This window comes from Phyllobates terribilis, unplaced genomic scaffold (assembly GCF_046119375.1).
Source record: "Phyllobates terribilis strain yellow unplaced genomic scaffold, ASM4611937v1 Scaffold_9__5_contigs__length_417890890, whole genome shotgun sequence".
Classification (NCBI taxonomy): domain Eukaryota; kingdom Metazoa; phylum Chordata; class Amphibia; order Anura; family Dendrobatidae; genus Phyllobates; species Phyllobates terribilis.
In genome coordinates, this window is record NW_027362769.1 from 50784639 (window position 1) to 50801899 (window position 17261).

The window sequence follows — 17261 nt, forward strand, 5'->3', positions numbered from 1 at the left end:
CTGTCCGACCAAGGTCACACGGCGGCTCAGTCGACTCCGTGAACCAAGGAGGAACCGAGCAGAGGGACCAGGTGCTACTCCAGGTCAGACCCCGGTCACAGTTGTTGACCCACACCGGGGAATGCAGGAACAGGCAGGTTAGGCTGGCATACAGACAGGTGGGTACTGGCGGGCACGGCTGGTATGAATACAGGTGGGTATTGGCAGGCACGGCTGGTATGCAGACAGGTGGGCACTGGCAGGCACGGCTGGCATGCAGACAGGTGGGCACTGCAGGCATGGCTGGTATGCAGACAAGCGGGCACTGGCAGGTTGGAACGCAGGCAGGATAGAGACCAGTACAGACTGGGACACAGGTGCGGTGAACAAGCAGAGTGGAACCACAGGTGCAGTGAACAAGCAGAGCGGAACTGCAGGTGCGGTGAACAAGCAGAGTGGAGCGGAACCGCAGGTGCGGTGAACAAGCAGAGCAGAACAGAGCAGAAGGTGCAGGCAGACAGGACAGGGCTCTGTTCACATGGAACAGACTGGAAAATACAGGAAGATGGTTAGAACACAGGAGGTAGATGCGGAGGCAGGGAAAGGGGACAAGCAGAACCAGATACACACAAGGTACTTACAATGAAGTAGCGAGTGGACACAAAACTCACAAACAGAAGTACAGAGACAACGAGTTGGAGTTAGGTGCAGGTTCAGACACTGCAGGAAAAGGAAAGGTTCGGACATAGAGACAAATAGGTAACGGGCTAGGACACTGTTCAGACAGGAACTGAAACGGGAACAAGATACAGGAACGAGCCTGGGAACTCAGCCCCCAGGGTGGCGGAAACAGACTAGAAGTCAGAGATACAGGTAACAGCCCTGGGTACTCAGCCCCCAGAAAGTGTTGCTCAGGCACCTCCTACTGGGTGGAGGGGGTTTAAGTATCCAGTGACTCACAGCGATAGGCTGGGGACGCATTAGGACTGCGCACACTGTAGTTTTAAGAATCAGGAAGCAACAGCGCAGACGCCCTAAGCCAGCAGGCAAGAGACATACAAACAGCAGGTACTGGAGCAAAGTGTGCAGCCTGGCCTGATAGGTAAGATTGCGGTCTTGCATGGTGGGAGATGGTAAGCCATGCAAGCACGCCGCCAGGGATGTTATACGGAGCTTCAGTCTGTGGTGGTCCCTTAGTTGATCTCGGACGATGTCGGTCTACTTCTTGGAAGTCTTGTTGTGGTGGGAGATAATCATAGGGTAGTAGTAAATTCCGATGGACAATTCTGGTTTTCTTGTCTCCTTTTTCCAATCGGATTTCATACACTGGACTGTCATTGGCTTTCCTCCTTACGACCACATACACCTTGTCAGCCCAGTAAGAACAAAGTTTTCCTGAACCTTTCTCACATACGTTCTTGACTAGCACCCAGCTTCCCGGTGACAATTCTGCTCCTTAACATTTTCGATCATAGTACTCATTATTCTTGCACTGCCCTTGCGTAACTACTTTGGACGCTATGTTGTATGCCTCTGCCATCCGTTCCTTCCATTTCCGAACGTACTCCGGATACATTCTGTAAGTCTCTGACACCGGAGTATGGAATATGATGTCAATTGGCAGTCTTGGCGATCGTCCATACAATAGGAAGAAGGGTGAGTAACCCGTTGCATCGCTCTTTGTACAGTTATAGGCATGTACCACTTTTGACAGAGAACTCTTCCAGTCTTTCTTCTTATTAGCTGTTAAAGTGCGCAACATCGACAATAATGTCCGGTTAAAACGTTCCACTTGTCCATTAACCTCTGGGTGATAAGGCGTTGTGTGGAATCTCTGAATTCTACAGTACTTTCCTAGCTTGGCAAAGAGTTGGTTCTCAAATTCTCTTCCTTGGTCGTGGTGTAACCTCATAGGGAACCCAAACCTCAAAGCAAAATCATTTTAGATCTTCTCTGCCGTTGTTCGACCCGCTTTATTGGTGGTGGCATATGCTTGAGCAAATCGAGTAAAATAGTCCATCACGACCAATATGTATTCGTAACCACCCTTGCACATCTCGAGATGTAGAAAGTCTATTGAGACCATCTCAAACGGCTATGTAGTTTGGATGTTGCCCATAGGTGCCCGAGTTGATGTGTTGGGACGTTTATCTTTCAGACACCCACACTCCCTGGTCACGTACCTCTCAATATCTCCCTGCATCTACGGCCAGAAGAAACGTTCACGGATCAAGTTTATTGTCTTTTCCACTCCCCGGTGTTCCATGTTTTCATGGAGTTCTTTGAAGACCAACCTACGGAATACCGGAATACTCTGGGTAGTACCAACTAACCGTTTTGTCCTCCTTTACGATACAGGATACTGTCTTCACTGAGGTAGAGCTTCATCCATTCTTTAACTAAAACAGATACTGCTGGTGACTCATTAACTCTCTCTCGTTTACTTGGAAACCGATTTTGGTCCACAAAAATAAGTATTCTACCAATTACCTGATCTTCCCGTGGTCTATGGATTTTTCCTTTTGGTAGTTGTTGAATGGACAGGGGGTGATCTTGTTCTCTCGCTTTTATGGTGGTTTTCACCGTCAAAGGACACCACAATGGTGTGTCTTCCTCTTGATAGGCTTGAGTAGTGCTCTCAATTGCTTCCAGACTGACTTCCTTCGAGCATTCTTGCATGAACTCCTCAGGCTCTAGTGGCATTCTCGACAATCCGTCAGCATCCGCATTGCATTTTCCTGGCCTGTACTTGATGCTGAAATTGAAGTTAGCTAGTTCAGCAACCCATCTCTGACCCGTTGCATTCAGTTTTGCTGTAGTGAGGACATAGGTCAAAGGGTTGTTGTCAGTGTATATCTCAAACTCTTTGCTGTAGTAGAGATAATCTCTAAATCGTTCACAGATAGCCCATTTCAATGCCAGGAGCTCCAATTTTCCGGAATGTAGATGGTAATTCTTCTCGGCGTCTGTCAACATCCTAGAACCGTAACCAATAACTCTCAATTTTCCATCTTGATGCTGATACAGGGCAGCTTCCAGTCCAACCTGAGAAGCGTCACAATGAAAAACAAACGGTAAGTTGAAGTCAGGATATCCCAAGATGGGTGGTTTTACCAGGTGATCTACTAGTTCTTCCAATATCTCCTGGTGGTCTGCTGTCCAGGGAATGGGCTGTTGGGAGGAAACACCGTTGTTTCTTTTAAATCCGGTCCTATCCGCATTCTTCTTTTTATCCGTGGGTGTTGTGGACTCTGTCCCCCCCCCCAAGAGGAGGTATAGTGGGGCGGTAATCCTGGAGCAGTTCTGAATGTAAGTACGATAGTGGAAGAGGAATTCTAAGATCTGTCTCAGCTCCCCGACAGTAGCGGGCCGCTTGTCTTTTAAGGCCAGGAGCGATTTCTGCTGGGTCCATGGTATATTCTTCTCTGGACACAGTTTTCCCTAGAAATCAGACTTGCCTTTTGAACAGTTCACACTTCTTTGGGGTCAACTTAACTCTGTGTTGTTGATACCACTGTAATACGGTCTTCACGTGCTCAACATGCTCCCGGAAGGTTTTGCTGTTTACCACATTGTCATCCAAGTACGGCTGGGAGATTCAGTCCCTCAATCCTTCTAAACAGGTCTCCATGCCCCTCTGAAATTCTGCTGGATCTGAACTGAGCCCAAACGGTATGTGGATCCACTCATATAACCCCCACAGTGTGATGACTGCTGTCAAAACTCTACTGGACCTACTTTCACTTCACGGTGAAATGGTTTCGGCACAGACATGTAACTTCTAGTGCAGTCGTGTCTTTCAAATTGATTTTCAACTGCAACGACGCGATACAGCCTATATCAGAGTCATCTTTGGAGAATGCATGACACTCTTCTCTCAGCATCTGTTTTGCTACCGCTCAATCTTCAGCACACAAGTGTTCCAGGGGTACTAGGGGATCCCAGGACCCCGAGGTGGGTCGTGTAATTTCCTCCCCTGGGCAACTCCTGTTCCTTGGTGGGGAGACTGAATTCATGGTAGACCCCTGGGCTGGTCTCACACTGGCTGGATATACAGTTTTAACGGTTTCGATGTGACCTAACACAGTCTTTGGATCCAGTATAATTTTATGTTTCATAGTATTCATCACCGGTACTGTCACTCGAGCAAACCCACCAGTAGGAATTTTAAGCACAGTCTCACCTTGAACTAGGCCTTCCGGAAGTTCTGAGGAGTCTTTTGGCACGAACAGTCTTTTCTGGACTTTTCTTCCCAGTTCTACCCGGACTCCACACCTCACCCCGACCATTTGGTTTGCAGGGATGATGGTTGGGTGCCAGCCTACCTTGACTTCTTTTAGGTCCATTGTATTCTGTGCTTTCTTTACTCTATGAATCACATTTTCCGCTAATGAGTTGGGTATGGCAAGCTATGTGGCAATTGCTTCCACCACCAGCGTCCCTGACTTGTGTTTCGTGATGACTTCACTGATTACATTATAACCTAGGATAGGATCCTTTGCCACGTTCTGATCACTGGTCACGAGAAAAGGTTCCAAAAGCTCAATGCTTGTGTTGCTGTTCTTCGTGGCCCTCAGTTGGAAAGTCACTTCCACCCAGCCTATGAAAGGGATTTCGGTTTGGTTGACAGGTTTGCGGTGGAGTTCCACTGGTCCTAAGAGTTCTTTTTGCGACCGAAGGCAGGTATGTGGCAGGTAGCACCTTCTCCATTCTTCATTTAAAAGGCTCGCTTGGGCTCCTGTGTCCCACAGTGCTTTTACCAGGAGTCCATCAAGCTGGCACTGTATAAAGCACCTTTCACCGATTAGGCTGATGAGGCTATCTTTACTGATCGAGGAATCCTCCTCCCAGAGACATCATTTGACCTCCGCACTGGGAATTAAGTAACTGTCTCTCTTGCAGCTGTTGTAGAAGGGAACACACTTGGGGATAGTACTGACGCAGTCGTTTTACCTCATGCGCCGTTCTGGGGTTTGGTGAGCTTTGTATTTGCTTCTTGGGCCTCCTCCGTGTCACTGTTACCAGTCGCCCCGCACTGGTAACCTCCTGTCTTTTAACCCAAACGACCGTGACCATTGGCACTCCTTGGCATAATATCCTTCCTCACCACATCTCAGACAGTGGACACATACCGTACTCTGATATGATGAACGGCACACTTCACAAGCCAGGTATCTTCAGCTTTGGAACCTACTCCTGGGTCTGATGGATACAGGTTTTGGCCTGGGACGAATCAACTTTTTCACCTCAATCAACTCAGCTTGCAGTTCTCCTATTACTTCCTGCTACTCAGCGCTGGCGATCCTCTCTTTTGTTGGTGATTTAAGGTTCCCTCTCGGTGGTGGCACTGGAGGGTCTCCATGATGATCTTCGTACTGGCCACTGGGGGTCTTCAACTTCAGTTGACTCATTTTGGTGATTTTAGGAGCAGAGTCTTACTTTAACTTCTGTTAAACTTCAAACTTGCTGCCTCATTCATTTTTTCAATTAGGACTTCGTCCAGAATACCAGGATCTTCTAGACACTGTTTCAGCTGCAACTTGATGTCTTTGCTATTTATTCCAGATCCCAATGATCTCAAGAACTTCTTCTGGAGTAGTCCAGCATCAAACTTCTCCGCTTCTACATCTCTGGATGCAAACAACAGACTATCCTTAAGTTCAATTGCTCTGAACAAGAAACTTTGGGGTGATTCATTATTTTCCTGTGAGATGTTAATGAGTCGGTGGAACAATTCTGAAGTACTCTATACACAGCAGGGAGCTGCACGTAGCCATCTATACAAAGCGGAAGGAGGCCACACGGTGCCATCTATACACAGCGGGAGGCCGCAAGTAGCATCTATACACAGCAGGAGGCCACACTTAGCCATCTATACACAGCAGGAGGTCGCACGTAGCCATCTATACACAGCAGGAGGCCGCATGTAGCCATCTATACACAGCAGGGGGCCACACGTAGCCATCTATACACAGCAGGGGGCCACACGTAGCCATCTACACACAGCGGGAGGCCACACGTAGTCATCTATACACAGCGGGAGGCCGCACGTAGCCATCTATTCACAGCGGGAGGCCGCACGGCGCCATCTATACACAGCAGGAGGCTGCACGTAGCCATCTATACACAGCAGGAGGCCGCACGTAGCCAACTATACACCGCAGGGAGCCGCACGGCGCTGTTATGCTCGCGCCCGGACTGACTGGCAAGAGCGTGATTAGTGATACCATTGGACCATGAACCGAGGAGTGCCTGGAGGGACGTAACTAAGTATCAACCCGATCCGACCAAGGTCGCACGGCGGCTAGTCGACTCCGTGGACCAAGGAGGAACCGAGCAGAGGGACCAGGTGCGACTCCAGGTCAGACCCCGGTCACAGTTGTTGACCCACACCGGGGAATGCAGGAACAGGCAGGTTAGACTGGCATACAGGCAGGTGGGTATTGGCAAGTACGGCTGGTATGCAGACTGGTGGGTACTGGCAAGTACGGCTGGCATGGAGACAGGTGGGCACTGGCAAGCACGGTTGTTATGCAGACAGGTGGGCACTGGCAAGCACGGCTGGTATGCAGACAGGTGGGCACTGGCAAGCACGGCTGGTATGCAGACAGGTGGGCACTGGCAAGCACGGCTGGTATGCAGACAGGGAGATACTGGCAAGCACGGCTGGAGTGCAGACCGGGAGGTACTAGCAGGTTGGAGCACAGGCTGGATAGGGTCCAGTACAGACTGGGAGACAGGTACAGATCCGCAGATGCGGTAGACAAGCAGAGTAAAGCGAAACCGCCGGAGTGGAGAACAAGGCAGAGCAGAGAGGAACTGCTGGTGCGGTGAGCAAGCAGAGCGGAGCGAAAATCGCAGGTGCGTTGGGAAAGGCAGAGCAGAGAGGAACCGCCGGAGCGGTGGGCAAGGCAGAGCAGAGAGAAGCCGCCGGAGCGGTGGGCAAGTCAGAGCAGAGAGAAACCGCTGGTGCGGTGAGCAAGGCAGAGCAGAGAGAAGCCGCCGGAGCGGTGGGCAAGGCAGAGCAGAGAGAAGCCACCGAAGCGGTGGGCAAGGCAGAGCAGAGAGAAGCCGCCGGAGCGGTGGGTAAGGCAGAGCAGAGAGAAGCCGCCGGAGCGGTGGGCAAGGCAGAGCAGAGAGAAGCTGCCGGAGCGGTGGGCAAGTCAGAGCAGAGAGAAACCGCTGGTGCGGTGAGCAAGGCAGAGCAGAGAGAAGCCGCCGGAGCGGTGGGCAAGTCAGAGCTGAGAGAAGCCGCCGGAGCGGTGGGTAAGGCAGAGCAGAGGGAAGCCGCCGGAGCGGTGGGCAAGTCAGAGCAGAGAGAAACCGCCGGAGCGGTGGGCAAGTCAGAGCAGAGAGAAACCGCTGGAGCGGTGGGCAAGACAGAGCGGAGACAAACCGCCGGAGCGGTGAGCAAGACAGAGCGGAGCGAAACCGCAGGTGCGGTGGACAAGGCAGAGAGGACAGGGCTCTGTTCACATGGAACAGACTGGAAAATACAGGAAGATACGGAGGAAGGGAAAAGGGACAAGCAGAACCAGATACACACAAAGTACTTCCTATGAAGTAGCGAGTGGACACAAAACTCACAAACAGAAGTACAGAGACAACGAGTTGGAGTTAGGTGCAGGTTCAGATACTGCAGGAAAAGGGAAGGTGCGGACATAGAGACAAACAGGTAACAGGCTAGGATACAGTTCAGACAGGGACTGCTACTGCAATGAGATACAAGAACGAGCCTGGGTATACAGCCCCCAGAGTGGCGGGACAGACTAGAAGTCAGAGATAACAGGCCTGGGTATACAGCCCCCAGAGATGGCGGAAACGGACAAGAAGTCACAGATAACAGGTCTGGGTATGCAGCCCCCAGAGATGGCGGAAACAAACAAGAAGCAGAACTGGACCTGGCAACTTCAGAGTCAAGGAGCACACTGAATGTTAGTGTTGCTCAGGCACCTCCTACTGGGTGGAGGGGGTTTAAATATCCAGTGACTCACAGCAATAGGCTGGAGACGCATTAGGGGTGCGCCCACAGCAGCTATAAGAATCAGGAAGTAACCGGGCCGCCGCGCTAACAGTCAGTCAAGAGACATGCACACAGCATGAACTGGAGCAAGATTTGCAGGCTGGACTGACAGGTAAGATGGCGATCTTGCATAGTGGGAGGTGGTGCACTATGCAAACACGCCGCCAGGGATGTTACAGTACCCCCCCTTTACGCCCCCTCTTCTTCAAGCCTGTAAGGGTCTTCTGCAGAGAATTTGGAGGCCAATCCTTCTCTTCAAGAGGATTACCTCTACTGTCCATTAGAGGAAATGAAACTGATCTCATCATCTTGGTGACTAGGATGCTTCCTCCTATCAAGCCATCCTCAGCAACAGATGAAGTGGGTGAAGTACCAGGAACAGCACACAGGAAAGTCTCTCTCCGTTTGTTATCAGGTAGCACCCTGGTGGATTCAGGAGACAACTGGAGGTCCTCCGCCTGGTTGGAGGGTGGAGGGGTGCAGAGACTCGGGGGTAACCACCGCCTTGATGTTCACTTTGCCAAGCTTACTAGATGAAGTGGGCAGCGTACCAGGTACCGGGTGTAGGAAAATCTCTCTCCGTTTAACAGGTAGCACCCCGGGGAATTCAGGAGACAACTGGAGGTCCTCCGCCTGGTTGGAGGGGTGCAGAGACTCGGGGGTAATCACTGCTTCGATGTACACTTTGCCAAGCTTACTGGATGAAGTGGGTGAAGTACCAGGTACAGGGTGTAGGAAAGTCTCTCTCCTTTTGTTATCAGGTAGCACCCCAGAGGATGGTGAGTGACCGTCCCGCCCATCTCTTACAACCACTCACAAAAAAACCAACCCTGTCATGGCTGATTAACCCCCTCAGCACATAACATGCTGGAGAGAAACTTCTGGGTTTCATATGACGGAAGACAGCAATCTTCGTGATACATATCTCACATACATTTCCAGTGACCCTGTCACACATTGTAATTCTGCGCATGTGGTTCAACTTGCATTGCTTTGCCAAAAATGGGTGCTATCAGAAATTTTTTATTTTTGGATGCCGATTTAAAGAAATTTTATGAATAAGCTTAATGATCATTGCTTAATTACCTTAAGTAAAGACTGCAGCCATGGGGCCTGGAGCAAACCGTAGAGTACCCCAATTCCATTCACATCTCTGTGGTAGAAAAGGCCCAGCTCTTCAAGAACTAATGTGAGGATCTGAGAGAGACCTTTAAAAATGAATGGAAATGGTTAGTGGAGGCCACTATTATCTCAACATATGAGCAAGTAAAAGAAACATTATCACATTGTAATAAAAATGTTACTATTGCTTGTCCTACTATATTGGATCCTGTGGTATTTTTGAGGTCCGTAAGGGGTTTCATACTAAGATATCCATCCTTATAATGAAGACACTCCAGGACTCGGCTAAATAGGTTGGTTTCAAAAGCCTCAGTGATGAATCGGAGATTGGTCATAAATCTGCAACTCCGAGCGACATGGATACATGAATGGGGTTTACTCCATCTGAGTAAAAGATGCTTATTGTTAATGTTTTTTTTCTCTGCCTAATAAAGGGGGCACCTGGGACCCCTCATATCAGATTTCTTTATTTCCTAATACTGGTAAGTAAGGTGAAGCATTATGGCGGACAAGAAGTGAAACGTAATGGGAGTTTTCTCATGGTCATGCAGACCATGTCCAATATTTGGAGAAAGTGACATGATATTTTGATTTTTTCCTGACAAATATTGTAAGGTTAATGGCACTTCAAGAAGATTGTTTGATGACAATATGACTGGGACACAGATGGACTGCTATTTATTAGATGAGTCGATTGAAACCCTACAGCTTTGGACAACATTGATGTACTGTGTGAAGACAAAAGCAATATTTATGCCTCATAGAAATTAAAGAGTGGCTTCTATTATTCCCCAATAGAAATGCAATGGAGCAGGTCCTAATTTTGACATCCTCAGTTAAAGGATTATTCCAAAAATCAAAAGTTATCCCCTATCTACAGGATAAGGGATAACTTAACGGAACATTCAACAATCTCAATAATGGGGCTCTGGAAACTGAAACAAGGCTATTGCCCCATTTTGAATATGGCGGAGGTGCACATGCTCAATATTCACTCCATTCATAGTCTATGGGACTACCGAAGAAAGCCAAGCTCAACACTCGGCTATTTCCAGCAGTCCCAGAGACATTGAATGGATTGGAGGTCGAATATGCACACCACTGCTCTATTCAAGAGTGGGCTGTGCAGAACCTGGGTCCCTATAACTCCCTTTATTAAGGATCACTGGACCCTTAAAGACCAGTAGGTTATTCACTATTCTAATGATACGTCATCTCTTTCAATTCTGGGAATAACACTTTAATAATATATTGTTGAGAGCTCGGCATGTATCACAATGATATCACATTCTACCATTTTCTTGAAGACATCCTGGATTCATTTCCATGGTCTCCCTCATTTTCAAAGACTCTCCAGCCTTCTGTGGATGAACCATCAAACAAAGCAATCAAACCAATTGCGATTGAACTGTAAGATAAAAGAGAAAACTGTATGAGTATTTTTGTAAAGTTATTAAAATCCTCAGCTAAGCCATAATTGTCTGAAGGCTTCATACTACATTACTATTAATTGTGTTAATAACTTTATAAATCCCGGGTTTACAGTGTTAATAAATCTATAAGCGTAAATAAGTAATTGGTGAATCGACCTTTGAGAAATAAACCCAAGGGTCAAGGGACTTGTGCCAAATGGGTTTGTCTTCTGTTAGATCTTTAAGGCATATTATTGTGTTGGAACCTAGACTTAGTAAGGATCCTCAGATAATTAGAATCAGTATGATCTGGCAGGCAGAGGTCTTATAAAATCTGAAGTATCTCTACCATTTACACAGCCTATATACAGTACGATCCCACACACAGCCCCCTTATATACAGTATGAGCCCACACATAGCCCCCTTTATATAGTATGATCCCATGCACAGTCCCCTACATACAGTATGAGCCACTATATAGGACTCCTTTATACAGACTCATCCCACACACATTCACACGCTCTGCTCCGATCCGGTGTACGGACGCTGTGCACAGCACACACGATGTAGTGGGGTCATTGCACTGAATGGTAGAAGAAGGAGCAGACGGCTCCTTCCACCATCATTATATTCACTGCTATTTGAATAATGTTAATGTAATATATAGTTACTGTTAATAACATAGTTACTGTTAATAATAGTTACAATAATGTTAATATATAGTTAATGGTGAAATCGGGACACCGGGTGCGGGAGGGCGGCCGAATGGTGCTGCCCGTGGGCCAGTGTTTTCAGCCTTCTGGCTGTCTCAGTCCACGGATGGCAGTGGCACAGCCAGAGGTCTGGATGTTGTTCAAGAGCTGCATTTTGCCCAGGTCTGGTGGTTAATATTGAGCAGAATTAATTTCAGCCTATTGGTTTGGCCTCCACCACAGTCACGGACTCTCATGTGGCCCCTCGGGAAGATTAATTGATTTACCACTACAGTAGAGCATTGAGTTTTATTGTTTTGCACACAAGTGCAAATTAAACAAAAAGAGGTAACAAATATCTCAGCTTGCCAAAAATTATAAATAACCCTTTTTGTAAAAGATCTGAAGTATGCTTGAATGCAAAAACTAATAGTGATCCCATATATTATAATAACTTTATCTCGGAGTTTGTTGAATTTCCACACTGTTAAACAAAATGATACCTACAAGCTATTACAAATAATTACAATAAGATTACTATAGTGAAAAAGGTAAAAGAAATAAACCTGACTTGATCTGAGCACTTACTGCTCGGATGACTTTGGCAAAGTAAATCTTAATCAGTGCCTCTGCTCTTTTCTAAGAAGGGTTAATCTCCTTAACATTTAACAATAGTTACAGCAGAACACAAGTGACCTCTCAACCCGGGGCATGAAGGTGAAAATTCTCTGCTTGTCATATGTAAATAAGTCTTAAATTCATTCTACTGTTTTGTGCCATCCAGCAATCTTCACTACAGTGCTCAGCATAAAGTACAATTTCTGACATTTTGACAAGACCGAATCAATAAACCATAATGTGAAGTTAAGGTTAATAATAATATAACTTTCATTACAAAATCTTCAGTTTTACTCAAATTAGTTAATGCAAAAAATGAGTACACCCCACATCAAAAACTACTTCATCTAGTATTTTGTATGTTCTCCATGATTTTTAAAGGGAATCTGTCACCCGCCTGGGACCTATCAGACCTCTAATATGGGCATACAGGGTATAGAAATGTAAATCTATACTTACCTGTATGTCCCATATTAGCGGTCTTGTGGCTGTGAAATTGCTTTTTATAAAATAATTTTTCCTAGGCTTGATGTCTGGGGGACGCCAAGAAATGCCTAGTCTAGGGTTGCACATCCCGCGCATGCGCAATGCGCCTATAGCTTAAGGCGCTTTTTTTTTTCTCCCTGCCCTATTTCACTGATCTGCGCAGGCGCCGGGAGTCACTATGACTTCCGGTCCAGTGACCTCCGGTGTGCGCAACAATGAGGTTTGGTTCCCACTTCCTCCCAGCATCCTGCTATCTGGGTGGAAGTGGGGACCAAACCTCATTGTTGGGTACGCTGAAGGTCACTGGACCGGAAGTCACAGTGACTCCCGAAACCTGCGCACTAGAGCAGATCAGTAAAATAGGGCAGGGAGAAAAAAATATTTGCCTTTAGCTATAGGTGCATTGCGCATGCGCGGGATGTGCAGCCCTAGACTGCACGTCACAGGGCCCTGTGACGTGCATGAGAGGGCAGGGGAGGGGGGGAATATTTAAACTAAGCATAGGCATGCATTTCTTGGCGTCCCCCAGACGCCAAGCCTAGGAAAAAGGATTTTATAAAAAGCAATTTCACAGCCACAAGACCGCTAATATGAGACATACAAGTAAGTATACAGTAGATTTACATTTCTATGACCTGTATGCCCATATTAGCGGTCTGATAAGTCCCAGGGGGGGTGACAGATTCCCTTTAAGGACAGCATTAAGTCTTCTAGGCATGGAATGAACAAGTTGACGACATATTGCAACATCTATCTTTTTGCTTTTCATGAACGACCTCTTATAGAGCCTGGATGGACAGGCAGCAGCCGTGAGCAAGGCACTCCAGCACTCCATGAAAGTGTGGGTCCTGGCGTGGTGTTTGTACTCATGCTGTGAGGGCCTTTCACCCGTGCAGGCCATCTGTGGTCGTTGGTGTTGGCCGGCCAGAACCATAGGTTCCACAGTTCAATAAAGGAGACTCTCGTTCAAAAATAAAGTCTTTACTGAACGGTAACTTGTTAAGGGTTATGTACAAGGGATAGCGGGTACATAGTCTTCTGGATGTTTCATTTACAGTAAGAAGCATTTTCATTCACACAGTAACCTTCCTCTGTAGTCTACTCCAGGGCTATTGAGGCACAATGTTTCCCCCTATTTCTTCACAAGCCAGCTTCTATGCCACAGTCCTGATCAGCAAGTCTCTCTACTCGCTCAGCGGTTCCGCGTCCTATTTTTTCCACTACTGGCATCTTGGATCTACCGCTGGGTCCCCCCACTATTCCCACAAACTCAGTCCTGTTTAGGCCCATTACCTTCAGCGTTTGTAAGCTGGGGTTTATCCGTGACTCGATGTCCTATCCAAATGACCCTATTCCAGGAGGTCACTCTGTCTCGTCAGTTACTTCAGGATCTCGCTATTACTCTGTCCTTAGTCTCCTCTCACTCTGGATCACCCTTAAGGCAGCTCTGCTCACTCTGCACTTCCTACTTGCACTTGAACTCGAACTACTAACTACAGGAAGCGTTTTCTTTCCCTAACACTAATCCCCTCCCACTATGGGCTATTTCCAAACATTAACACTATCCTATCTTACCTTAACGTCACTACCTAAACTACAGTCACTATGCTTATCCTACACTGTACATTACTAACATTGCTTATGACACTATACATCCTATACTATACATTATACATAGCAAATTACATCACAATATACATATATATACAAAGACGCAAGACATAATTCACAGTACACAATACACATAACCCCTGGTGTCTCCAGGGGTAGGAACGCGACAGTCAGTCCACCATCCTTACAGTACTGCGCATGCCCAGAAAACTAGAGGTGTTTATAGACTCCTCTAGTAAAAATGGATGTAAAATAGGAAACCAAGTGTCCATTTTTAAATTAATCCATATACAGATGCATCTCACTAAATTAGAATATCATCAAAAAGTTAATTTATTCTTCAATGCAAAAAGTAAAACTCATATATTATTTGGAGTCATTACAAACAGAGTGATCTATTTTGTGTTTATTTCTGTTAATGTTGATGATTATGGCTTACAGCCAATGAAAACACAAAAGTCATTATCTCAGTAAATTAAAAAAGCTAACAAAAAACACCTGCAAATGCTTCCTAAGCATTTAAAAAGGTCCCTTAGTCTGTTTCAGTGGGCTCCACAATCATGGGGAAGACTGCTGACTTGACAGATGTCCAGAAGGCAGTCATTGGCACACTCCACAGGCTGATCCAACTTTGATGTGATGTCATTAAAACAAGTCAAAATGAGGCTCAGTATTGTGTGTGGCCTCCACGTGCCTGTATGACCTCCCTACAGCGCCTGGGCATGCTCCTGATGAGGTTGCGGATGGTCTCCTGTGGGATCTCCTCCCAGACCTGGACTAAAGCATCCGCCACTCCTGGACTGTCTGTGGTGCAACGTGACGTTGGTGGATGGAGCGAGATATGATGTCCCAGATGTGCTCAATCGGATTCAGGTCTGGGGAACAGGTGGGCCAGTCCATAGCTTCAATGCCTTCATCTTGCCGGAACTGCTGACACACTACAGCCACATGAGGTCTGGCATTGTCCTGCATTAGGAGGAACCCAGGGCCAACCGTACCAGCATATGGTCTCACAAGGGGTCTGAGGATCTCATCTCGGTACCTAATGGCAGTCAGGCTACCTCTGGCGAGCACATGGAGGGCTGTGCGGCCCTCCAAAAAAATGCCACCCCATACCATTACTGACCCACTGCCAAACTGGTCATGCTGAAGGATGTTGCAGGCAGTAGATCGCTCTCCACGGCGTCTCCAGACTCAGTCACGTCTGTCACATGTGCTCAGTGTGAACCTGCTGTCATCTGTGAAGAGCACAGGGTGCCAGTGGTGACTTTGCCAATCCTGGTGTTCTGTGGCAAATGCTAAGCGCCCTGCACGGTGTTGGGCTGTGAGCACAACCCCCATCTGTGGACGTTGGGCCCTCATACCACCCTCATGGAGTTGGTTCTAACCGTTTGTGTAGACACATGCACATTTTTGGCCTGCTGTAAGTCATTTTGCAGGGCTCTGGCAGTGCTCCTCCTGTTCCTCCTTGCACAAAGGCGGAGGTAGCGGTCCTACTGCTGGGTTGTTGCCCTCCTACGGCCCCCTCCACGTCTCCTGGTGTACTGGCCTGTCTCCTGGTAGCACCTCCAGCCTCTGGACACTACGCTGACAGACACAGCAAACCTTCTTGCCACACCTTGCATTGATGTGCCATCCTGGATGAGCTGCACTACCTGAGCAACTTCTGTGGGTTGTAGAGTCCGTCTCATGCTACCACGGGTGTGAAAGCACAACCAACATTCAAAAGTGACCAAAACATCAGCCAGAAAGCATTGGTACTGAGATGTGGTCTGTGGTCCTCACCTGCAGAACCACTCCTTTATTGAGGGTGTCTTGATAATTGCCAATAATTTCCATCTATTGTCTATTCCATTTGCACAGCAGCATGTGAAATTGATTGTCAATCAGTGTTGCTTCCTAAGTGGACAGTTTGATTTCATAGAAGTTTGATTTACTTGGAGTTATATTCTGTTAAGTGTTCCCTTTATTTTTTTGAGCAGTGTATATTCATTATGTGAAGTCCACAAATATCACCTGCCGTCACTGGGACTGGAAATTTGGTAGTTCTGAGAAAAGCCGTCATCGCAGCTACAAATAGTACTGAGATATTAATCTGCATGTGATTCTAGGACATTGCTAGAAAAGTTAGTTTAGTTAGGCTCTGTTCACATGTATGTGGCGCCCCTGAGGGTTCAGTCGCCACAGAGGTGTTGCATCTCAGCCAGAGATGTGGCATCTCACTCTCAGGGTCCGGAGCTGTACTGCTTCCTTACCTAACACCTGCATCCAACACACCACTCCAGGCAAACAGGAGAGGGCAAGATGCTTCTGTTCCTTGCTGAGTCCTTCCCTGGGCTGGAGTGGGGGGAACCTAGAGAGGGGGAACCATGTAGTGGGTGTGGGTGGAGGAAGTAGCTCAGGGGAGCACAGGAGAGGAAGGTATAAATTGAGGAGCCATCTTAGATTAGTGTAGCCAGTCAGAGGAGGAAAGTGAGGGGAGCAGAGGCTCTGCAGGAGCTCTGCTCCAGAGGTGGGCCTAGCCAGTGAGGCCCAAGTCCAAAGAGAAGGAAAGAAGAGAGGAGAGGGAGCAGGAGAAAGGCTCCAGGAACCAAGAAAGGACCCAAGGGGTACGGGCCATGCAGAAGGCCACCAGTACGCCAGAATCTACCAGGAGGTGGAGGGGTCAGGCCACACAAAGGGAACCGGTCCCTCAACTAGCGGAGGACTTTATGCCCAACTAGAAACCAGAGGCTGCAGTACTTTATGTCCACAAGTCCACGCCAGTCTCACCGAGAAGGTAGCCATATAGGACCCAGGGGACAGAACAGACGTCGCCCGCCAAGGCCTGCGGGTACCGGATTGGAGACACTAGGTGTGAGGTGCAGGAAGAAGGTCAGAGAGGGAGGACACACAGAAGGGGGTCCTGCTAAGTACTCCAGAGTTACCTGGGGGTAGACTGAACCCCTCCCTGAGTAAACACAGGATGACAAGGACAGTTACATGGATCTCTGTAATCTGGACTGCAACAACTGTGAGTAAAGACCCTGGGACTGCACTATCTTGTCTCTGTGTATCTTGCTGCACCATCAACCCCTGCACTACAACGCCCAGCACAACCTGCAACATCTACACTGCCCTGGAGCTAAGCTCTACCTGTGGAGAGCCACACCATCCCTGCTGCAGTAACATCAGCTTCAGAGGACTGCTCCGCAGCGGCGGCTCCCTTTAGACGCATTCCACAGGTGGCGTCACGAACTTTAATATAAACTATAAAAATCCCCTGTAAATATATTCCCCTTTTATTGACCGCCCTGGGTCACTGACCGGGTCACCGC

At 47.8% G+C, this 17261-nt stretch overlaps 1 protein-coding gene across 1 annotated transcript in view; it reads right to left on the reverse strand.

Moving 5' to 3' along the window:
* Window positions 1–9459, reverse strand: part of MPP4 (MAGUK p55 scaffold protein 4) — a 325130-nt gene extending 315671 nt beyond the window's left edge. Inside the window, exons 1-2 of the mRNA XM_073646104.1 lie at window positions 9369–9459; window positions 9089–9210 (exon numbers count right to left, since the gene is read on the reverse strand). Coding sequence (XP_073502205.1) covers window positions 9089–9210; window positions 9369–9459 — 213 coding nt within the window. The remainder of the gene's footprint in view (window positions 1–9088; window positions 9211–9368) is intronic.
* Window positions 9460–17261: the final 7802 nt, after the last annotated feature.